Raw genomic sequence first — 16,819 nt, 5'->3', positions numbered from 1 at the left:
CATCAAAGTTACATGGGCCCATTGGCAGGATCAGGGCCAAAGTGCCCTTCCCCAATCCAGGTGTCAGTGCCCTGGATGCTAATGGGAAGAGCAGGTCCCTGGGGTGGGGTTAGTTAGCGGCCTGGCTTTGAAATCACTCTCTTCAATATGTAAATGTCCCCATTAGCACAGGATCAGAGCTGGGACCCAGGACTGAGCTCCCACTTTGCATCTCAGGGGAGACTGGGTTGGGATGAAATGTGCATTTCTTTGGTCTTGATGGGAATAATGTGTAAATGAGCATTGTGTGGGTGGGTGAGATCTGTGATGTCCAGGCAAGTCCCATGGGCTAGGGTCCCCACCCTGCTCCAGCCAACAGATGTCTGCTGGCGTGTGGTCCCTTAGGGACTATATCAGCTGTCAGGAGTTACAGCAGCTCCCAGTGGCCTATCAGGGAGTCGTCACCAGCTCACTGTCATCCCCACATTTCTCCTGCACCAGGGAGGTCTCAGAAGAGAGAGAATCCTCCCCCACATGTTTTCTTTGAAGAACAGACAGAGAGATAATGGTTTAAACATGTCAGAGCCCCACTAAGAGGAACTGTGGGTGGGGGCTGATTCGTGGCCCATGCTGTATGTTGCCCATCCATTATGTGAGTGCACATGCATGGAGAATGAATACGTTGACTGTAATGTGACTTGCTTGCTATTTTCAGGCTGGAGTCTGCACTCGCTAAGAAGTGAAGGGGCCTCTGGGGCTGAGAGGGAAGCCCTGTCCCCACCTCCTCATGACCCAGGTTATGATGACGTTGATGATGGCATCTCTGGGACATCAATATAAGAATGGCTGGGTTCAGATCAAATATCCTGTGAGGATGTAAATGCTATATGGTTAGACTCTTTCTGTCCCAAATGCTCATTGACCCAACACGGTATTGGAGACAATCCCTGCCTGGGAACTGCTTCAATTAGCTTTTTGATTTCAGTTTTGTTTAAATGCAAGAAATAAGTCTGACTGAGACAGGGGCTGTGATTTCCCCTCTAATTTCCCATTGATCAGACAGTCTGGAACTTCCCTGCTTTTTTGTCCCTAACTCTTCTTCATTGTGAATTTTTGCTTTTTCTTATTAAACCCTTTTTGAAGATCTGTTCCTGGGCTAATGTTTCTCTCATGAGGTGTGTTGGGTGGCTCCATGGGGACCAGCAGGGAGAGAGATGGAGACTGATGTGATGGGTTCGGTCACAGAGACCCCCTTGGGACTGTCACCTGATGTGCTGAGACTACCTCTGAGCCCGTTTTCCCTGCCAGTTTGGGACTCCAGAACCCTGCCTTGTTGAGCCAGATATGCTAGCCTGCTACAATACAGACTCAGGTCTGGTCCACGCCCCCAAAGCTGCAGACTTTAACCAAAAACTGCTCAGCAGGTCTCCTATCTCCAGCACCCAGACACCCAGCTTCCAATGGGATCCAAACCCCAAATAAATCCATTTTACTCTACATAAAGCTTATTCAGGGTAAACTCATAAATTGTTCTCCCTCTATATCACTGATAGAGAGATATGCACAGTTGTTTGTTCCTCCAGGTATTAATCACTTAGTCTGGGTTCAATAATAAAGAAAAGTGATTTTATTAAGAACAAAAAGTAGGATTTCAGTGGTTTCAAGTAATGACAGACAGAACAAAGTAAGTTACCAAGCACAATAAAGCAAAAACACACAAGTCCAAGCCTAATACATTAAGAAACTGATTACAGGTAAAATCTCACCCTCACAGATATGCTAATAAGCTTCTTTCACAAACTAGGCTCCTTCCTAGTCTGGGCCCAATCCTTTCCCCTGGTGCAGACTTGTTAGTTCCAGCAGACATCTTAGGTGGAAAGCAGGGGTGTTCTCATGACTGGCAGCCTCCTTTGTTTTGTTCCACCCTCTTTTATAGCTTTGGCACAAGGCTGGAATCTTTTATCTCTCTGGGTCCCCACCCCTCCTTCTAAATGGAAAAGCCCCAGGTTTAAGATGTATTCCAGTGTCAGGTGACATGCTCACATGTCCTGTGAAACCCCAGCCTCCATTCTTCCTTGGCTGGCTCCCAGGAACACAGGAAGGCTTGCAGGTAAATAAACCATTTACAACCAATTGTCCTAGTCAATGGGAGCCATCAAGATTCTAAGCCATCATTAATGGCCCACACTCTGGGGTCCAGAGTCTCGGATCAACCACCAAGAAAACTGTCTCCTGAACAAATGAGCTTCCCCTGGCAGGAGACAGCTCCACTGCACCTGAGGGACAGTGCTGATCAATGCAGGCCATGGAATGGGAAGGAATCTTTCATTTGTCAAAGGCCCAAATGCTGAAGACTCAGATCTTCAGAGGCATTTAAACCCCCCTAATGTCCATTGATTTCAATGGAGCTTAAATACCTCTGCAGATCTCGACTTTAGTGGCTTGAAGATAAAGACTGAGACGTTCCATGAAACATGATATTCTAAGCGAAGGTTGAAATGCTTTGTTTAGATAAGGTTAGATTTGCTCACCTTTTTTTAAAGAAGGCATCTTTGTACCATTTTGACTCTTATGTTGCATGGTGCATTGTGGGTGTGGCACATCGTGGCAGTGTGTGATGGTATCCACGTGGTGGTGGTGTGTTATGTGATTTCTACAGAGTGTGTGGTCGTTAGGTGTTGCATGTGATGGTGTGTATATTATGTGGGGGAGTGATGCGTTGGAGTTGTATGTTGTTTATGTGCTGGGTGGGGTGTGAATGATGTGTGTTAAAGGATTGTTTTGGGCATGTGGATGTGACTGTGGATGTGATGTGTGGGTGCTATGGTACAATTTAAAAGTCAAAAAGATAAAGTCAAAATGAAACATTTTAATAATTTCCTCTCAGAAATATTCAGGAAATCTATACTTCCTACAGAATGTTTTGATTTTGTGGAATCAGCATTTTCTGATGGAAAAATATTCCAATAGGAAAAATGCAACTATCTGTCCTGGTTCTCTTTCTAAAAGATATGCTTTAGGTCAACCAAAACTGTGGGCTTGATGTAGGAATTCCTGTGTGAAATGTGTGTTATTCAGGAGGTCAGATGAGCTGATCATAATGGTCCCTCCTAAGCTGTGAAAGTCAAATATGAATCCCTGATGTGAGATAACATAGCCAGATCCACCCACTTCCAACAATCCAGGGAACCCTACAACACCCCTCCACCAAAATAGTCAGACAACTGTAGCAGTGTCACTCATGAAAGAGCAAGCAAATGGCAGAAGTCTGCAGGAGATTAAAACAGCCCTACTGAGTTTTGGTTACAGTATGATCATGTCCACTCCCTGAAGGTAATAAAGAGGGGATGTACTGGAAGCAAAAACATACAGGGGTAATTAAGCATCCTGGCTGAGTTCTACAATATCTAGCAACTGACCCAGGACCGGATTAACTTTTTGTGGGCCCGGCACCAAACGTATTTGTGGGCCCCCCTGGGGAATGAAGAGGCCAGGGGCAAGAGCACAGCTGGCAGGGTGGATTTGATTTAAATCACAAGTCAGGAAGACTCAATTTAATCATGGTTTTCCACATAAAAGTGTATTCTTGTTGTTTGTTATAACCTTAATACATATTCTTCACAACTCAGAGATAGATGTAGGTTTCATTTTTAGAAGGTACACACGATACATTTTTAAACTGTGATTTATTTTGAAAACTTTTCAGATTAGTTTTACAGCTATATCACAAAATGAATGAGTGTTTGGTTGTTTCATTTCCCAAAGGTAACTGAAGCAGATATTTATGAAGTTATTGGGAGGTGAACTATCTCCAATTCAACAGGTTAATCATTAATATCTGGAGGATTTTCTTGCCAGGCTGTATTAGGAGGAGAACATTACCAGACAGATATTTAAATTGTTTTATTTAACTAAAACAACAACGTTAACGAAGTATTCTGGATATTTTTCTTCAACAAGAAACAGAATTGTTTAACAAAAAAGCATATGTCCCTCACTTCTCACCTTTTTCTCCAGACTTCTTTTCCTAGTCCAGATCTATTCCGCCCCCAACAATCTTCTATTCATTGAACTTTTTGAAACTTTTCACTTTTAGAGAGAGGTAAGGGGTTGACCCTGTGTACACAAATTTGCAGAGGGACAATAGAGTTGAGGTCTGTTATTTGTCACCTCTATATATTATTTATTTATTTAAAACATTTTTGCTGTTAACAAGCATGTTACCTCTGGAGACACAAATCCACAGTTTGAGAACTGCAAAACTCAGCAGCTCTGATGGTATCTTCTAGACTGAGCACTGAGTCCGACTGGGTAGATAGAAAAATTAACCTAAATAATCTATACAGAAGCCTGTGGAACCCCATAAGATTGGGTCCCTAATCCATGAACTATTAGAACTCATTTACAAAACTTTTCTTAAACATTACATGAATATATTGTGTCATGCAATAGAATTAAAATTTATAATCCCAATTCCATGATGAGATATAATGTACCTTAATTAAATCTATCTTTAGCTACCTTTTCCTCAAAAATCCAATTAAAATAAAAAAAATCTGATTATTTGATTTTTTTTAAAAAGTCATTGATTTTTATCCACCCTGACAGTTGGGCAGGGCGGGGGGAGGACTGGTCCCCAGCTGGAGCGAGGCAGGGACCAGGGGCAAGATGAGCACAGCGGGGCATGTGGGGAAGATTAGTCCCTGTTGATTGGAGCAAGGCAGGGGCTGAGGGCAAAAGCACAGCGGGGCGGGAGCTAGGATTGGTCCTTGGAGCAAGAAAGGGGCCGGGGGTAAACTGTAAGGGCAGCAGGGCAAACAGGATCCCCCCCACCCCTGCTCACAGAGAGTGATCTTTGGCCCTGGTTCTAGCCCATTCTCTTTGTCTCGCTCTGCACCAAGCTGAGGGTGGGGGTGCACTGAGCACAGGGCTGGGTGTGAAGGAGCAGGCTGGGGGTTGGGGTGCAGGGTCTGAACAGGAGCTAGAATGAGGGAGGGGGCTGAGGGTTGGGGCAGGAGGCTGGGGTGTGGAGCACTTACCTGGGGCAGCTCCCATTTGGTAGGAGGGGTGCAGGTGGGTATGTTTGGGGAGGGTGCAGGAGCTCCCGTTTGGTGCTCAGGATGTGGGTGGGGATGTGTGGGGGGTGCAGGAGTCAGGACTGGGGACTGGGTGTGTGTGAGGGGGGTGCAGGGGTCAGGGCAGGGGGCTGAGGGTGTGTGAGGGGGGTGAAGGAGTCAGGGCAGGAGTCTGGGGTGTATGAGGGGGTGCATGAGTCAGGGCAGGGTATGTGCGTGGGGGGGCAGCAGTCAGGGCAGGGGGCTGGGGTGTGGGCTGGGGTCGTGCGGGTGCTCCCAGCCCCCTGCGCTGAGCAGCTCATGGCAGGGGACTGGAGGGGGTATGCCCCAATTTCACCCCCTTCCCCAAGGCCCCACCCCTGCCTCTTCTCCGCTTCCTCCCCCTCCCTGGCTCTGGCAAAGAGCTGATCGGTGGCAGGGAGAGGGACGGAAGTAGCAAGCTGGGGGAAGAGGCTGGGGAGGGGGGAGCTTGGTTGCTGGCAGAGCCTGCCATGCAGGAGAGAGCAGGGGGCGGAGAAGAGCGGCTGGCCAGGGCCCCTTTGGAGCATGGACCCGGCGCCCTGGCACCAGTGGCGACATTGCTAAATTTGCTACTGAACTGAACGATCTAGGTACTCATATGGCCCCGTCATCGTAATATTTCAGCCTCTCCCAGACATTCATCAATTTACCTCACATCATCCCTGTGAGTTACATAAGTGTCATTGTCCCCAGTGTACAGGTGGCGAGCTGAGGCACAGAGTGGTTAATAATGTAGCCACAGATGATGCTTTGGGATAACCCAGGCCAGTAAGGGGTTCAGACAACATCTGCCTTGCAACGCTGGCTGCCTTAAATGCGATGTTGCTGTGGCTTACTACTGGCTGAGACCATTAATGCCTTGCTATGGAAGAGCACAGAGCCGTCCTCACTCAAATGATCCGTTGTTAGGCCCATGCCCAAGAAGCCATGACGTGAAGCTCTCATTGCCCTGCTTTTACTCTCCATGTTCTGGGTAATTTCATTGAGCAAATTGTGGAGAAGATACTTTGATGTCACCTGAGGTCTCCTGCTGTACCTGAGTTATTTTAGTCAGGAGAAATCCTGGGCATGGGATGGAAACTGCTCTGATTTCATGAGTTGATGGTCTCCTAACCGCGCTGGCTCTCTTAGCTCTGCCATCAACTTCTGACATTCTTGACTCTGGTTTTGTGGCTTTGCCTGCATGTCATGGCTGGGGTGCAGGGTACTGCCCTAAAATGACTCCATTCCTTCCTTCCACAGAGATCCCTGAGGGCCAAGGAAGACAGGGCGAGGAGAAACGTTAAAGTTTTCAATTTTGTTGTTTTTGTCAAAAATTTGAATTTCAACATAACAAAAAGGGGAAAAAATGTCCAACAAAGGTTCATCACACTCTGCCCCTGTTCTTCTCCCAGCTCTGGTGCTGGGTAACTGCCCATCGACCCTGCAGGAGATCTTTTGTGCCCTTCTGCTAGGCTCTGTTCTGTAACCACTCATGTCCAGAATCTCTTTGGCCTCTGGGGAATAGCGTGATGCAGGAGATGTCTTGGACCGTGGCACTATCAGGATGTTTCTTTTCCATCTCACATGAATGCCGCAGTCCCATACGCTAGCATTTTTTGTGGTCTTAGCTGAGAGCCAGCTGGCTGAAAATGGTGATACTGGTAGCTCAGGGAAATGCCTGAAAAATGTGAGGTGATGCTGTTATCTGCCATCATTGAAGTGGTTTCCCAATCTGTCAGCGAGGTTTTCAATGTGCGTGACTTCTAAGTCCCCAACTGCTCCTCAACCCCAGCTAGCATCAGTTCCCAGTGCCTGATGCCCGGTTCCTTTTGTGTTTTGATACATGAGTTGAATGATTTGTCAGTGAAGTGGACTCATTACAGGTATCCGTGGCTCTGTGATCTTCTCACTACTTGACCTTCATGTGCTTTACATTGGCATATAGCAGACCTTCTTTTCACTGACTTAATTCTCTTGGTCAGAGGCAGTATAGCCCACAGGTCTCTGTTGTTTGTATTGGCTTCTTCTTTACAGCAGTGTGCAATTCCAGGCCTTACCCTATGATCCCCTCTGTTGTCTGGGTCCTGGATAAATACAGGACTCTCCCTCTTTCCCTTTGTGACTGCTGAGATACTCCTGCCACACATCTCCCAATAACCGGGTCATAAATACTACGAGCTACCCAAGAAGAAAACTAAATTCTCAAGACGTAAACAATCTGGCCAGCAATCTTCCTCATCCCAGCCATCCACCTAAAAACACCAATTTTATTGTGATGGTTGAGGTGCTGGCAAATCACTCCCAACAATTGAGCATCACTATTCGCCCACTTGGCCACCATCTGGCAGTGTTCTGCGGCACCTGGGAATGCCTAACATCCTACCGATGGGTCCTAGAGTTTGTTTGTTTGTTTCCCAGGGGTACTCAATCCATTTGACCTCCCCCCCAGCCCAACATCCTTCCCCATCGCTGTTCGCGGACCCTTCTTACAAGAGTGTACTATGACAAGAGGTAGACTGTCTCCTCCAGCGAGGAGCCATAGAACTGGTACCTCAACATCTGCGAGGCAGGACGATTGCCTCCTCAGCGTTTGGTCTCTCCGAGCAGCTCACTGAGTCACCAAAGCCGCTATGTGACTGTTTAGAGAGCGGGGCGTGCAGATCAATGCCCAGAAATCATCCCTTATTCCTGTGTAATGACTGGTGGAAAGACCCAGCCACCATTTGCAAAGAGATCCCCTTTGTGCAAAAACCTCCGTCATTGCTCCTCATTTCGGACACATCACTCATAGGATGGGAAGCACATCTGAACCACCTCACAACACAAAGAAAAGGGTAACCCATGGGGATATCCCTCCACATCAATCTCCTTGAGCTAATGGCAGTCAGGAATGCCTGCGCCTACTTCCTCCATCTGATCAAAGGATCACACAGAAAAGTCCTACAGACAATGTTTTCTGCATGTTCTACATCAATTGACAAAGGGGAGCCTGGTCTCCCTCCCTCTGCCCGGAAGTGATGAGACCATGAAATCGGTGTATCTCCCACAACATTACACTGTCAGCAGCCTACCTCCCGTCTACATAGAACTTGATGGTGGACAGTCTCAGTTGCAAATTCCCACATGACCACGAGTGAGAACTAGACCAGTAGTACTTCATGATCTACTCAGGCAGTGGGGGACACCAACCACACACTGGGGGGAGGGATAGCTCCGTGGTTTGAGCATTGGTCTGCTAAACCCAGGGTTGTGAGTTCAATCCTGGAGGGAGCCATTTAGGGATCTGGCGCAAAAAAAAAAAATTGGGCATTGTACCTGCTTTGAGCAGGGGGTTGGACTAGATGATCTCCTGAGGTCCCTCCTACTCTCATATTCTATGAAACCTGTTCACCACTTACCGGAACAAGAAATGTCCATGCTACAGTTCCAGAGTGGAGATAGGAACACTCCCTTGGCAATACTCTCCTCCTCCTTTGTGATGGTGCCCTGCATAAGGCTTTATGGAAATATGCTTATGCATATATATGACATAAATGGAATATGTTCCATGGTACACATGCTTTGTAACATATCTATGTAAAGGTTATGATCTATGTTAGGATATAGATATTCAGGTCTGTCTGTAAAGGCCTATACTCTAAGAATTTAGGTGTATTCTTATCACTTGGCTAGTTATAGAGATATAAAAGAAAGAATCAAAATCACTGTCTGCCAGTATAAGGGCCTTCTCTTAACTGTGACACTCTGAGGCCCTGTTCTTAGGCTAAGGCCTTTGGCTAAGCAACAGGCAGCCATAAACTGGGAAGCGACCGGTCACATCCTCACATTCCAAACTAGTCACATTGAAAGAAGGTGCTATTGGGCTGTTAGGAATACAATCCTGTCCTGATAGTGCCTATCACCTCAAGAGAAAGGGAAATGCCTAGAAAATGTAAAAGAAAATTTAGTCTGATAGCATCCTGTCTGGCAAGAACTCACTTATCAATAGCTGGGACGTGAAATCCTCATTTCTGTGTTGTTCTATCACTGTAGTCCCCATTTCCCTATTGTTTGTCTGTATAATCTCTGTCTGGTTCAGTGATTGTTTCTGTCTGCTGTATAATTAATTTTGCTGGGTGTAAACTAATTAAGGTGGTGGGATATAATTGTTACATAATTATGTTACAATATGTTAGGATTGGTTAGTTAAATTTCAGGGAAATGATTGGTTAAGGTATAGGTAAGCAGAATTCAAGTTTTACTGTATAATCTACAGTCAATCAGGAAGTGAGGTGGTGGGTGTGGGTGTGGGTGTGTGGATGGGGGAGATGGGAACAGGGAATGGGGGTAAGGAAATTGGAATCATGTTTTGCTAAAGGGGGAGATGGGAACAGGGGATGGGGGTAAAGAAATTGGAATCATGTTTGGCTAAGGACAGGAATGGGAACCAGGACACAGGTGTAAGGCTCTGTGATGTCAGAGCTGGGAAGGGGGACACTAAGGAAGGAAGCAGGAATCATGCTTGCTGGAAGTTCACCCCAATAAACATCAAATTGTTTGCACCTTTGGACTTCGGGTATTGTTGTTCCCTGACGGACCAGGGAAGTAAGTGGGTGAAGGAATAAGCCCCCTAACAATCTACTGAATCTATTCATCCTATTTGTATGCATGTATCATTTTTGTATTCGAAGTTATGAATATTGGCCGTGTATGGGCTTGATTTCTAAATAACCTTAGTAGAGCTTTTGGTCAGTTCCTGGAGAAACGAATTTGCAAAATTATGTGCCCAATCAAGAAGCACTTAAGGAACAATGCATCTTGGAATGCTCCAATCCACATAAGAAGTCTTCCTGGAGACACTCAAGATACCATTTGGGCAAGGGCTTCTGCCTGTAAAAACTGTGAGTCATGCATGGGCATGTGACTTGCCCAGGTGACTCCAGAACTCCATCTTGGAGCTGGACTTTGCATAGGAGAGAGGAGGGGGTCTCCACCCACAAGACAAAGTCTATTTAAGCCCGTGGGAGACCCCTCCCTTTGCCTTCGGCTGGCTAAAGAGAGAGCCTCTCCACCCCCAAGAAAGAAACTGGAACAAAGGACAATAACCACAGGGGGTATGAGTGATTGCTGGACCTGGACTAGAAAGAGATTAGTCTGTAAAAGGAACCTGACTGGAACTGATGAGATTTTATCAGTATTCAGTTTTTATTATTGTTTATATTATATATTGTTGATTACTAGACCCAGACTGGCGTGTTTTATTTTATTTTGCTTGGTAATTCACTTTGTTCTGTCTGTTACTACTTGGAACCACTTAAATCCTACCTTCTGTAGTTAATAAAATCACTTTTTACTTATTAATTAACCCAGAGTATGTATTAATACTTGGGGGGGGGGGCAAAAAGCTGTGCATATCTCTCTATCAGTGTTATAGAGTGCAAACAATTTATGAGTTTACCCTGTAATAGCTTTACACAGGGTAAAACGGATTTATTTAGGGTTTGGACCCCATTGGGAGTTGGGCATCTGAGTGTCAAGGACAGGAACACTTCTGTAAGCTGGTGTCAGTTAAGCCTACAGCTGTTAGGGGACATAGTTCAGACCTGGGTCTGGGTTTGCAGCAGGCTAGCGGGTCTGGCTCAAACCAGGCAGGGTGCTGGAGTCCTAAGCTGACAGGGCAGGAAAGCAGGGGCAGAAGTAGTCTTGGCACATCAGGTGGGAGCTCCCAGGGGAGTTCTGTGATCCAACCCGTCACAAGGAACACTCCCTAGGCAATGCTCTCCTCCTCCTTTGGGATGGGGACCTCCTTTACAGTATCCTTTCCTTTCCCCTGATATCAAAGGTCCCACTGAAAATAAAAAAAGACAGAGCACACATCATTCTGATTGCTCCTACGTGGTTCAGACAGACCTAGTATCCTTACCTCTCACAGAGGACAATGTGCCCACCATTCCCTCTCCCACTCACTCAACGTCTTGTCTACCTAGAAACTGTAACAGACTTTCACCATCTAGTAGAGGGGTACTCAAATGTAAAATTGCAGAACTACTAACTGTGGTTTCTAACCTCATTTAAATATGCTTCTGCACCAAATGACTGGAGGATAGCTAATATGATGCCCATTTTTTAAAATGGCAACAGAGGTGATCCTGGCAATTACAGTCCGGTAAGCCTGATTTCAGTACCACACAAACTGGTTGAAACCATAGTAAAGAACAGAATTGTAACACATATAGATGAACATAATTTGTTGGGGAAGAGCCAGCATGGTTTTTGTAAAGGGAAATTGTGCCTCACCAATCTACTAGAATTCTTTGAGGGGGTTAACAAGCAGGTAGACAAGGGGGAATTTTCCACTGAATGCATCCAATGAAGTGAGCTGTAGCTCACGAAAGCTTATGCTCAAATAAATTTGTTAGTCTCTAAGGTGCCACAAGTACTCCTTTTCTTTTTGAGAATACAGACTAACACGGCTGCTATTCTGAAACCAGTGGAAATAGTGTACTTATATTTTCAGAAAACCATTGACAAGGTCCCTCACCAAAGGCTCGTAAGCTAAGTAAGCTGTCTTGGGATAAGAGGGAAGGTCCTTTCATGGATTGATAACTGGTTAAAAGATAGGAAACAAAGGGTAGGAATAGATGGCCAGTTTTCAGAATGAAGGGAGGTAAATAGTGCTGTCCTCCATGGGTCAGTACTGAGACCAGTCCTATTCAAAATATTCAGAAATGATCTGGAAAAAGGGGTAAGCAGTGAGGTGGCAAAATTTGCAGATGATACAAAACTACTTAAGATTGTTAAGTCCAAAGCAGACTGCAAAGAGCTACAAAGGGATCTCACAAAACTGGGTGACTTAAAAACAAAATGCAGATGAAATTCAATGTTGATAAATGCAAAGTAATGCACATTGGAAAACATAATCCCAACTATACAAATAAAATGATGGGGTCTAAATTGGCTGTTACCACTCAAGAAAGAGATCTTGGAGTCACTGTGGATAGTTCTCTGAAAAATACCCACTCAACATTCAGCAATAGTCAAAAAAGTGAACAGAATGTTGGGATTCAATAAGAAAGGGATAGATAATAAGAAAGAAATATCATCTTGACTCTATATAAATCCATGATATGCCTGCATCTTGAATACTGCATGCAGATGTGTTCGCCCCATTTCAAAAAAGATATATTGGAATTGGAAAAAGTTCAGAAAAGGGCAGCAAAAATTATTAGGGTTATGGAACAACTTCCATATGAGGAGAAATTACTAAGATTGGGACTTTTCAGCTTGGAAAAGAGATGACTAAGGGAGGATATGATAGAGGGCTATAAAATCATGACTTGTGTGGAGAAAGTAAATACGAAAGTGTTATTTACTCCTACTGATAACACAAGAGCGAGGTATCACCAAATGAAATTAACTGGCAGCAGGTTTAAAGCAAACAAACGAAAATATTTCTTCACACAACACACAGTCAACCTGTGGAACTGTTTGCCAGAGGATGTTGTGAAGGCCAAGACTACAACAGAGTTCAAAAAAGAACTAGATAAATTCATGGAGGATAGGTCCATTAATGGCTATTATCCAGGATGGGCAGGGATGGTATCCCAATCCTTTGTTTGCCAGAAGCTGTGAATAGGGTCGGGGGATGGATCACTTGATGATTACGTGTTCTGTTCATTTGCTCTGGAGCCCCTGGCATTGGCCAGGTTTTGTAAGATAGGATACTGGGCTAGATGGACCTTTGGTCTGACCCAGTATGGCCATTCTTATGTTCTCAGTGCTCTCACACCCGATCACCAGATGGTTCCTCAAGGATATTTTAAATCTCTTTCCACAAACCTGGCTTCCCTCTCCCATATGGGACTTAAAGTGGCTACTAAAAGGACTGACCAGTCTTCCCTTTGAACCTGTGGCTCCCTGTTTGCTGACTTATTTCTCAGTGAAAATGGGCTTTCTGATAGGGATTACTTTGGCCAGGAGAATAAGAGAAACTGCAGTTCTGATGGCACATCTCCCCTGTATGGTATTCTTTCAGGATAAGGTTACACTCAGACAATATCCAAAATTCATTCCGAAGGTAACATCCCCATTTCACATGAACTGATTGATTCACCTTCCAACCTTCTACATCAACCCTCACAGAGATAACAGAGAGGCTATATTACATACCCTAGATGCCTTCTACCTGGACAGAATAAAGGCCTTCAGGAAATCCTCTCCATTTCAGAAAGATCCAAGGGCTCAGAAATACCGGCCAAAAGACTTTTCAAGTCGGTCTCAAACTGTATCTGGCAATCACAGATTCATAGGACTAGAAAGGACCTCAAGAGATCATCTAGTCCAGTCCCCTGCACTCTTGGCAGGACTAAGTATTATCTAGACCATCCCTACAGGTTTTTGTCTAGCCTGCCCTTAAAAATCTCCAAAGATGGAGACTCCACAACCTCCATAGGCAATTTATTCCAGTGCTTACCCACCCTGACAGTTAGGAAGTTTTCCCTAATGTCCAATGTAAACCTCCCTTGCTGCAATTTCAGCCCATTGCTTCTTGTCCTATCCTCAGAGGTTAAGAAGAACAATGTTTCTCCCTCCTCCTTGTAACAACCTTTTCTCGACTTGAAAACTATCATGTCCCTTCTCAGTCTTCTCTTTTCCAGACTAAACAAACCCAATTTTGTCAATCTTCCCTCAGATCATGTTTTCTAGACCTTTCATCATTTTTGTTGCTCTTCTCTGGACTTTCTCCAATTTGTCCACATCTTTCCTGAAATGTGGAGCCCAGAATTGGACACAGTATTCCAATTGAGGCTTAATCAGTGTGGAGTAGAGTGGAAGAATTACTTCTCATGTCCTGCTTACAACACTCCTGCTAATACATCCCAGAATGATGTTTGCTTTTTTTGCAACAGTGTTACACTGTTGACTCATATTTAGCTTGTGGTCCACTATGACGCCCAGATCCCTTTCCACAGTACTCCTTCCTAAGCAGTCATTTCCCATGTTGTATGTGTGCAACTGATTGTTCCCTCCTAAGTGGAGTACTTTGCTTTTGTCCTTATTGAATTTCATCCTATTTACTTCAGACCATTTCTCCAGTTTGTCGAGATCATTTTGAAGTATAATCCTCTCCTCCAAAGAACTTGCAACCCCTTCCAGGTTGGTATCATCCAAAAAATTAATAAGTGTACTCTCTATGCTATTATCTAAATAATTGATAAAGATATTGAGCAGAACCCGACCCAGAACTGATCCCTGCGGGACCCCACTCGTTATGCCCTTCCAGCATGACTGTGAACCAATGATAACTACTATCTGGGAATGGTTTTCCAACAAGTTATGCACCTACCGTATAGTAGCTGCATCTAGGTTGCATTTCACTAGTTTGTTTATGAGATGGTCATGCTAGACAGTAGCAAAAGCTTTACTAAAGTCAAGATATACCACATCTACCATTTCCCCCCTATTCACAAGGCTTGCTACCCTGTCAAAGAAAGCAATCAGGTTGGTTTAATAAGATTTATTCTTGACAAATGCGTGCTGACTGTTACTTATCAACTTACAGTCTTCTAGATGTTTTGAAACTGATTGCTTAATTATTTCCTCTATTATCTTTCCGGGTACAGAAGTTAAGGTGACTGATCTGTAATTCCACAGGTTGTCCTTTTTTCCTTTTTATAGATTGGCACTTTATTTGCCCTTTTCCAGTCTTCTGGAATGTCTCCTGTCTTCCACATGTTTTGGAAGATAATCGCTAATGGCTCAGATATCTCCTCAGTCAGCCCCTTGAGTAGTATAGGACGCATGTCATCAGGCCCTGGTTACTTGAAAGACATCTCATGTGTCTAAGTAATTTTTAACTTGTTCTTTCCCTATTTTAGCCTCTGATCCTACCTCATTTTCACTGCCATTCACTATGTTAGATGTCCAATCACCACCAACCTTGATGAAAACCGAAACAAAGAAGTCATTAAGCACTTCTGCCATTGCCACTTTTTCTGAGATTGTTTTTTCCCCGTCATTGAGTAATGGGCCTACCCTGTCCTTGGTCGTCTTCTTGCTTCTAATGTATTTGTAGAATGTTTTGTTGTTACCCTTTATGTCTCTAGCAGGTTTGATCTCATTTTTGTGCCTTGGCCTTTCTAATTTTGTCCCTACATACTTGTGTTATTTGGTTACATTCATCCTTTGTAATTTGACCTAATTTCTACTTTTTGTAGGACTCTTTTTTGATTTTTAGATCATTCAAGATCTGCTGGTTAAGTCACGGTGGGCTCTTGCCTTACTTCCTATCCTTCCTACGCAGTGGGATAATTTGCTCTTGGGCCCTTACTAACGTCTCTTTGAAATACTGCCAACTGTCTTCAATTGTTTTCCCCTTAGACTTGCTTCCCATGGGATCTTCCCTACCAACTCCCTGAGTTTGCTAAAGTCTGGCCTTCTTGAAATCCATTGTCTTTATTTTGCTGTTCTCCCGCCTACCATTCCTTAGAATCATGAACTCTACCATTCATGATCACTTTCACCCAAGCTGCCTTCCACATTCAAATTCTCAGCCAGGTCCTCCCTATTTGTCAAAAGCAAATTTAGAACAGCCTCTCCCCTAGTAGTTTTCTCCACCTTCTGAAATAAAGAATTGTCTCCAATACATTGCAAGAACTTGTTGGATAATCTGTGCTCTGCTGGGTTTTTTTCCCAACATGTCTGAGTAGTTGAAGTCCCCCATCACCACCAAGTCCTGCGCTTTGGATGATTTTGTTCGTTGTTTAAAAAATGCCTCATCAACCTCTTCTTCCATTTTTAATGTATAAAGCAGCAGCTCCTGCCTTTTTCCCCTCTCTGTCCTTCCTGAGCCAGCTGTACCCTTCCACACCGATATTCCAGCCATGCGTGTCATAGTTGTGTTACTTTACTAGCAATTCGAGTTCTTCCTGCCTATTCCTCATAATGCTCACATTAGTATGCAGACATCTGAGATACTGATTTGATCCCCCACCCCCAAGTTCTGTCTTGTCTCTCCCTTATCCCTGCTATAACAGCCCAAGTTCCCCCTAAATTCCGACTGTTCCCCCAGGTGTCCTTGTTTTTGACTTATCTGTGAGCTTTGGTCACCTCCCCTCTTTGAACCTAATTTAAAGCCCTCCTCACTAGGTTAGCCTGTCTGTATTCAAATATGCTCTTCCCCTCCCTCGATAGGTGGAGCCCATCTCTGCTTAGCAGTCCTTCTTCCTGGAACAGTGTCCTGTGGTCAAGGAAGCCGAAGCCCTCCTGGCGACACCATCCTCGCAGCCAGGCATTCACCTCCAGGATGTATCTGTCTCTGCCTGGGGCTCTCCCCTTGACCAGAAATGTCGAAGAGAACACCACCTGCACTCCCAATTCCTTCACCCTTACTCCCAGAGCCCTGTAGTCACTTCTGATATGCTGAGAGTCATATCATTAGTGCCCACATGGATGAGTAGCATGGGGTAGTAGTCAGAGGGCCGGATGATCCTCAACAATCCCTCCATAGCAACCTGGATATGGGCCCCTGGCAGGCAGCATTCCTCCCGGGATGCCATGTCAGGGTGACAGATGGGTGCTGCTGTCCCCCTCAGAAGAGAATCACCAACCACCACTACCCTACATTTCCTCCTGGGAGTGGTGGCTGTGATCATCCCAGCCTTGGGGGTACATGGCTTCTGCTCCTCCACCTTTGGGGGTGATTCCTCATCGCTCGTTGCCAGGGAAGCATATTGGTTTTCCATCAGCATTGTGGGTGGGTTGGGAGTAGGGGTGGAGCACTG

At 44.9% G+C, this 16,819-nt stretch overlaps 1 protein-coding gene across 1 annotated transcript in view; it reads left to right on the top strand.

The window, feature by feature from the left end:
* Positions 1–1,114, top strand: part of LOC141975040 (antigen WC1.1-like) — a 67,166-nt gene extending 66,052 nt beyond the window's left edge. The window contains exon 18 of the mRNA XM_074935197.1: positions 695–1,114. Coding sequence (XP_074791298.1) covers positions 695–819 — 125 coding nt within the window. The 3' untranslated portion in view covers positions 820–1,114. The remainder of the gene's footprint in view (positions 1–694) is intronic.
* Positions 1,115–16,819: the final 15,705 nt, after the last annotated feature.

The sequence above is a fragment of the Natator depressus genome, chromosome 1 (genome assembly GCF_965152275.1).
Source record: "Natator depressus isolate rNatDep1 chromosome 1, rNatDep2.hap1, whole genome shotgun sequence".
Classification (NCBI taxonomy): Eukaryota; Metazoa; Chordata; order Testudines; family Cheloniidae; genus Natator; species Natator depressus.
The sequence above is the reverse complement of the archived record's forward strand: the minus strand, read 5'-3'. Positions and strand labels throughout refer to the sequence as shown.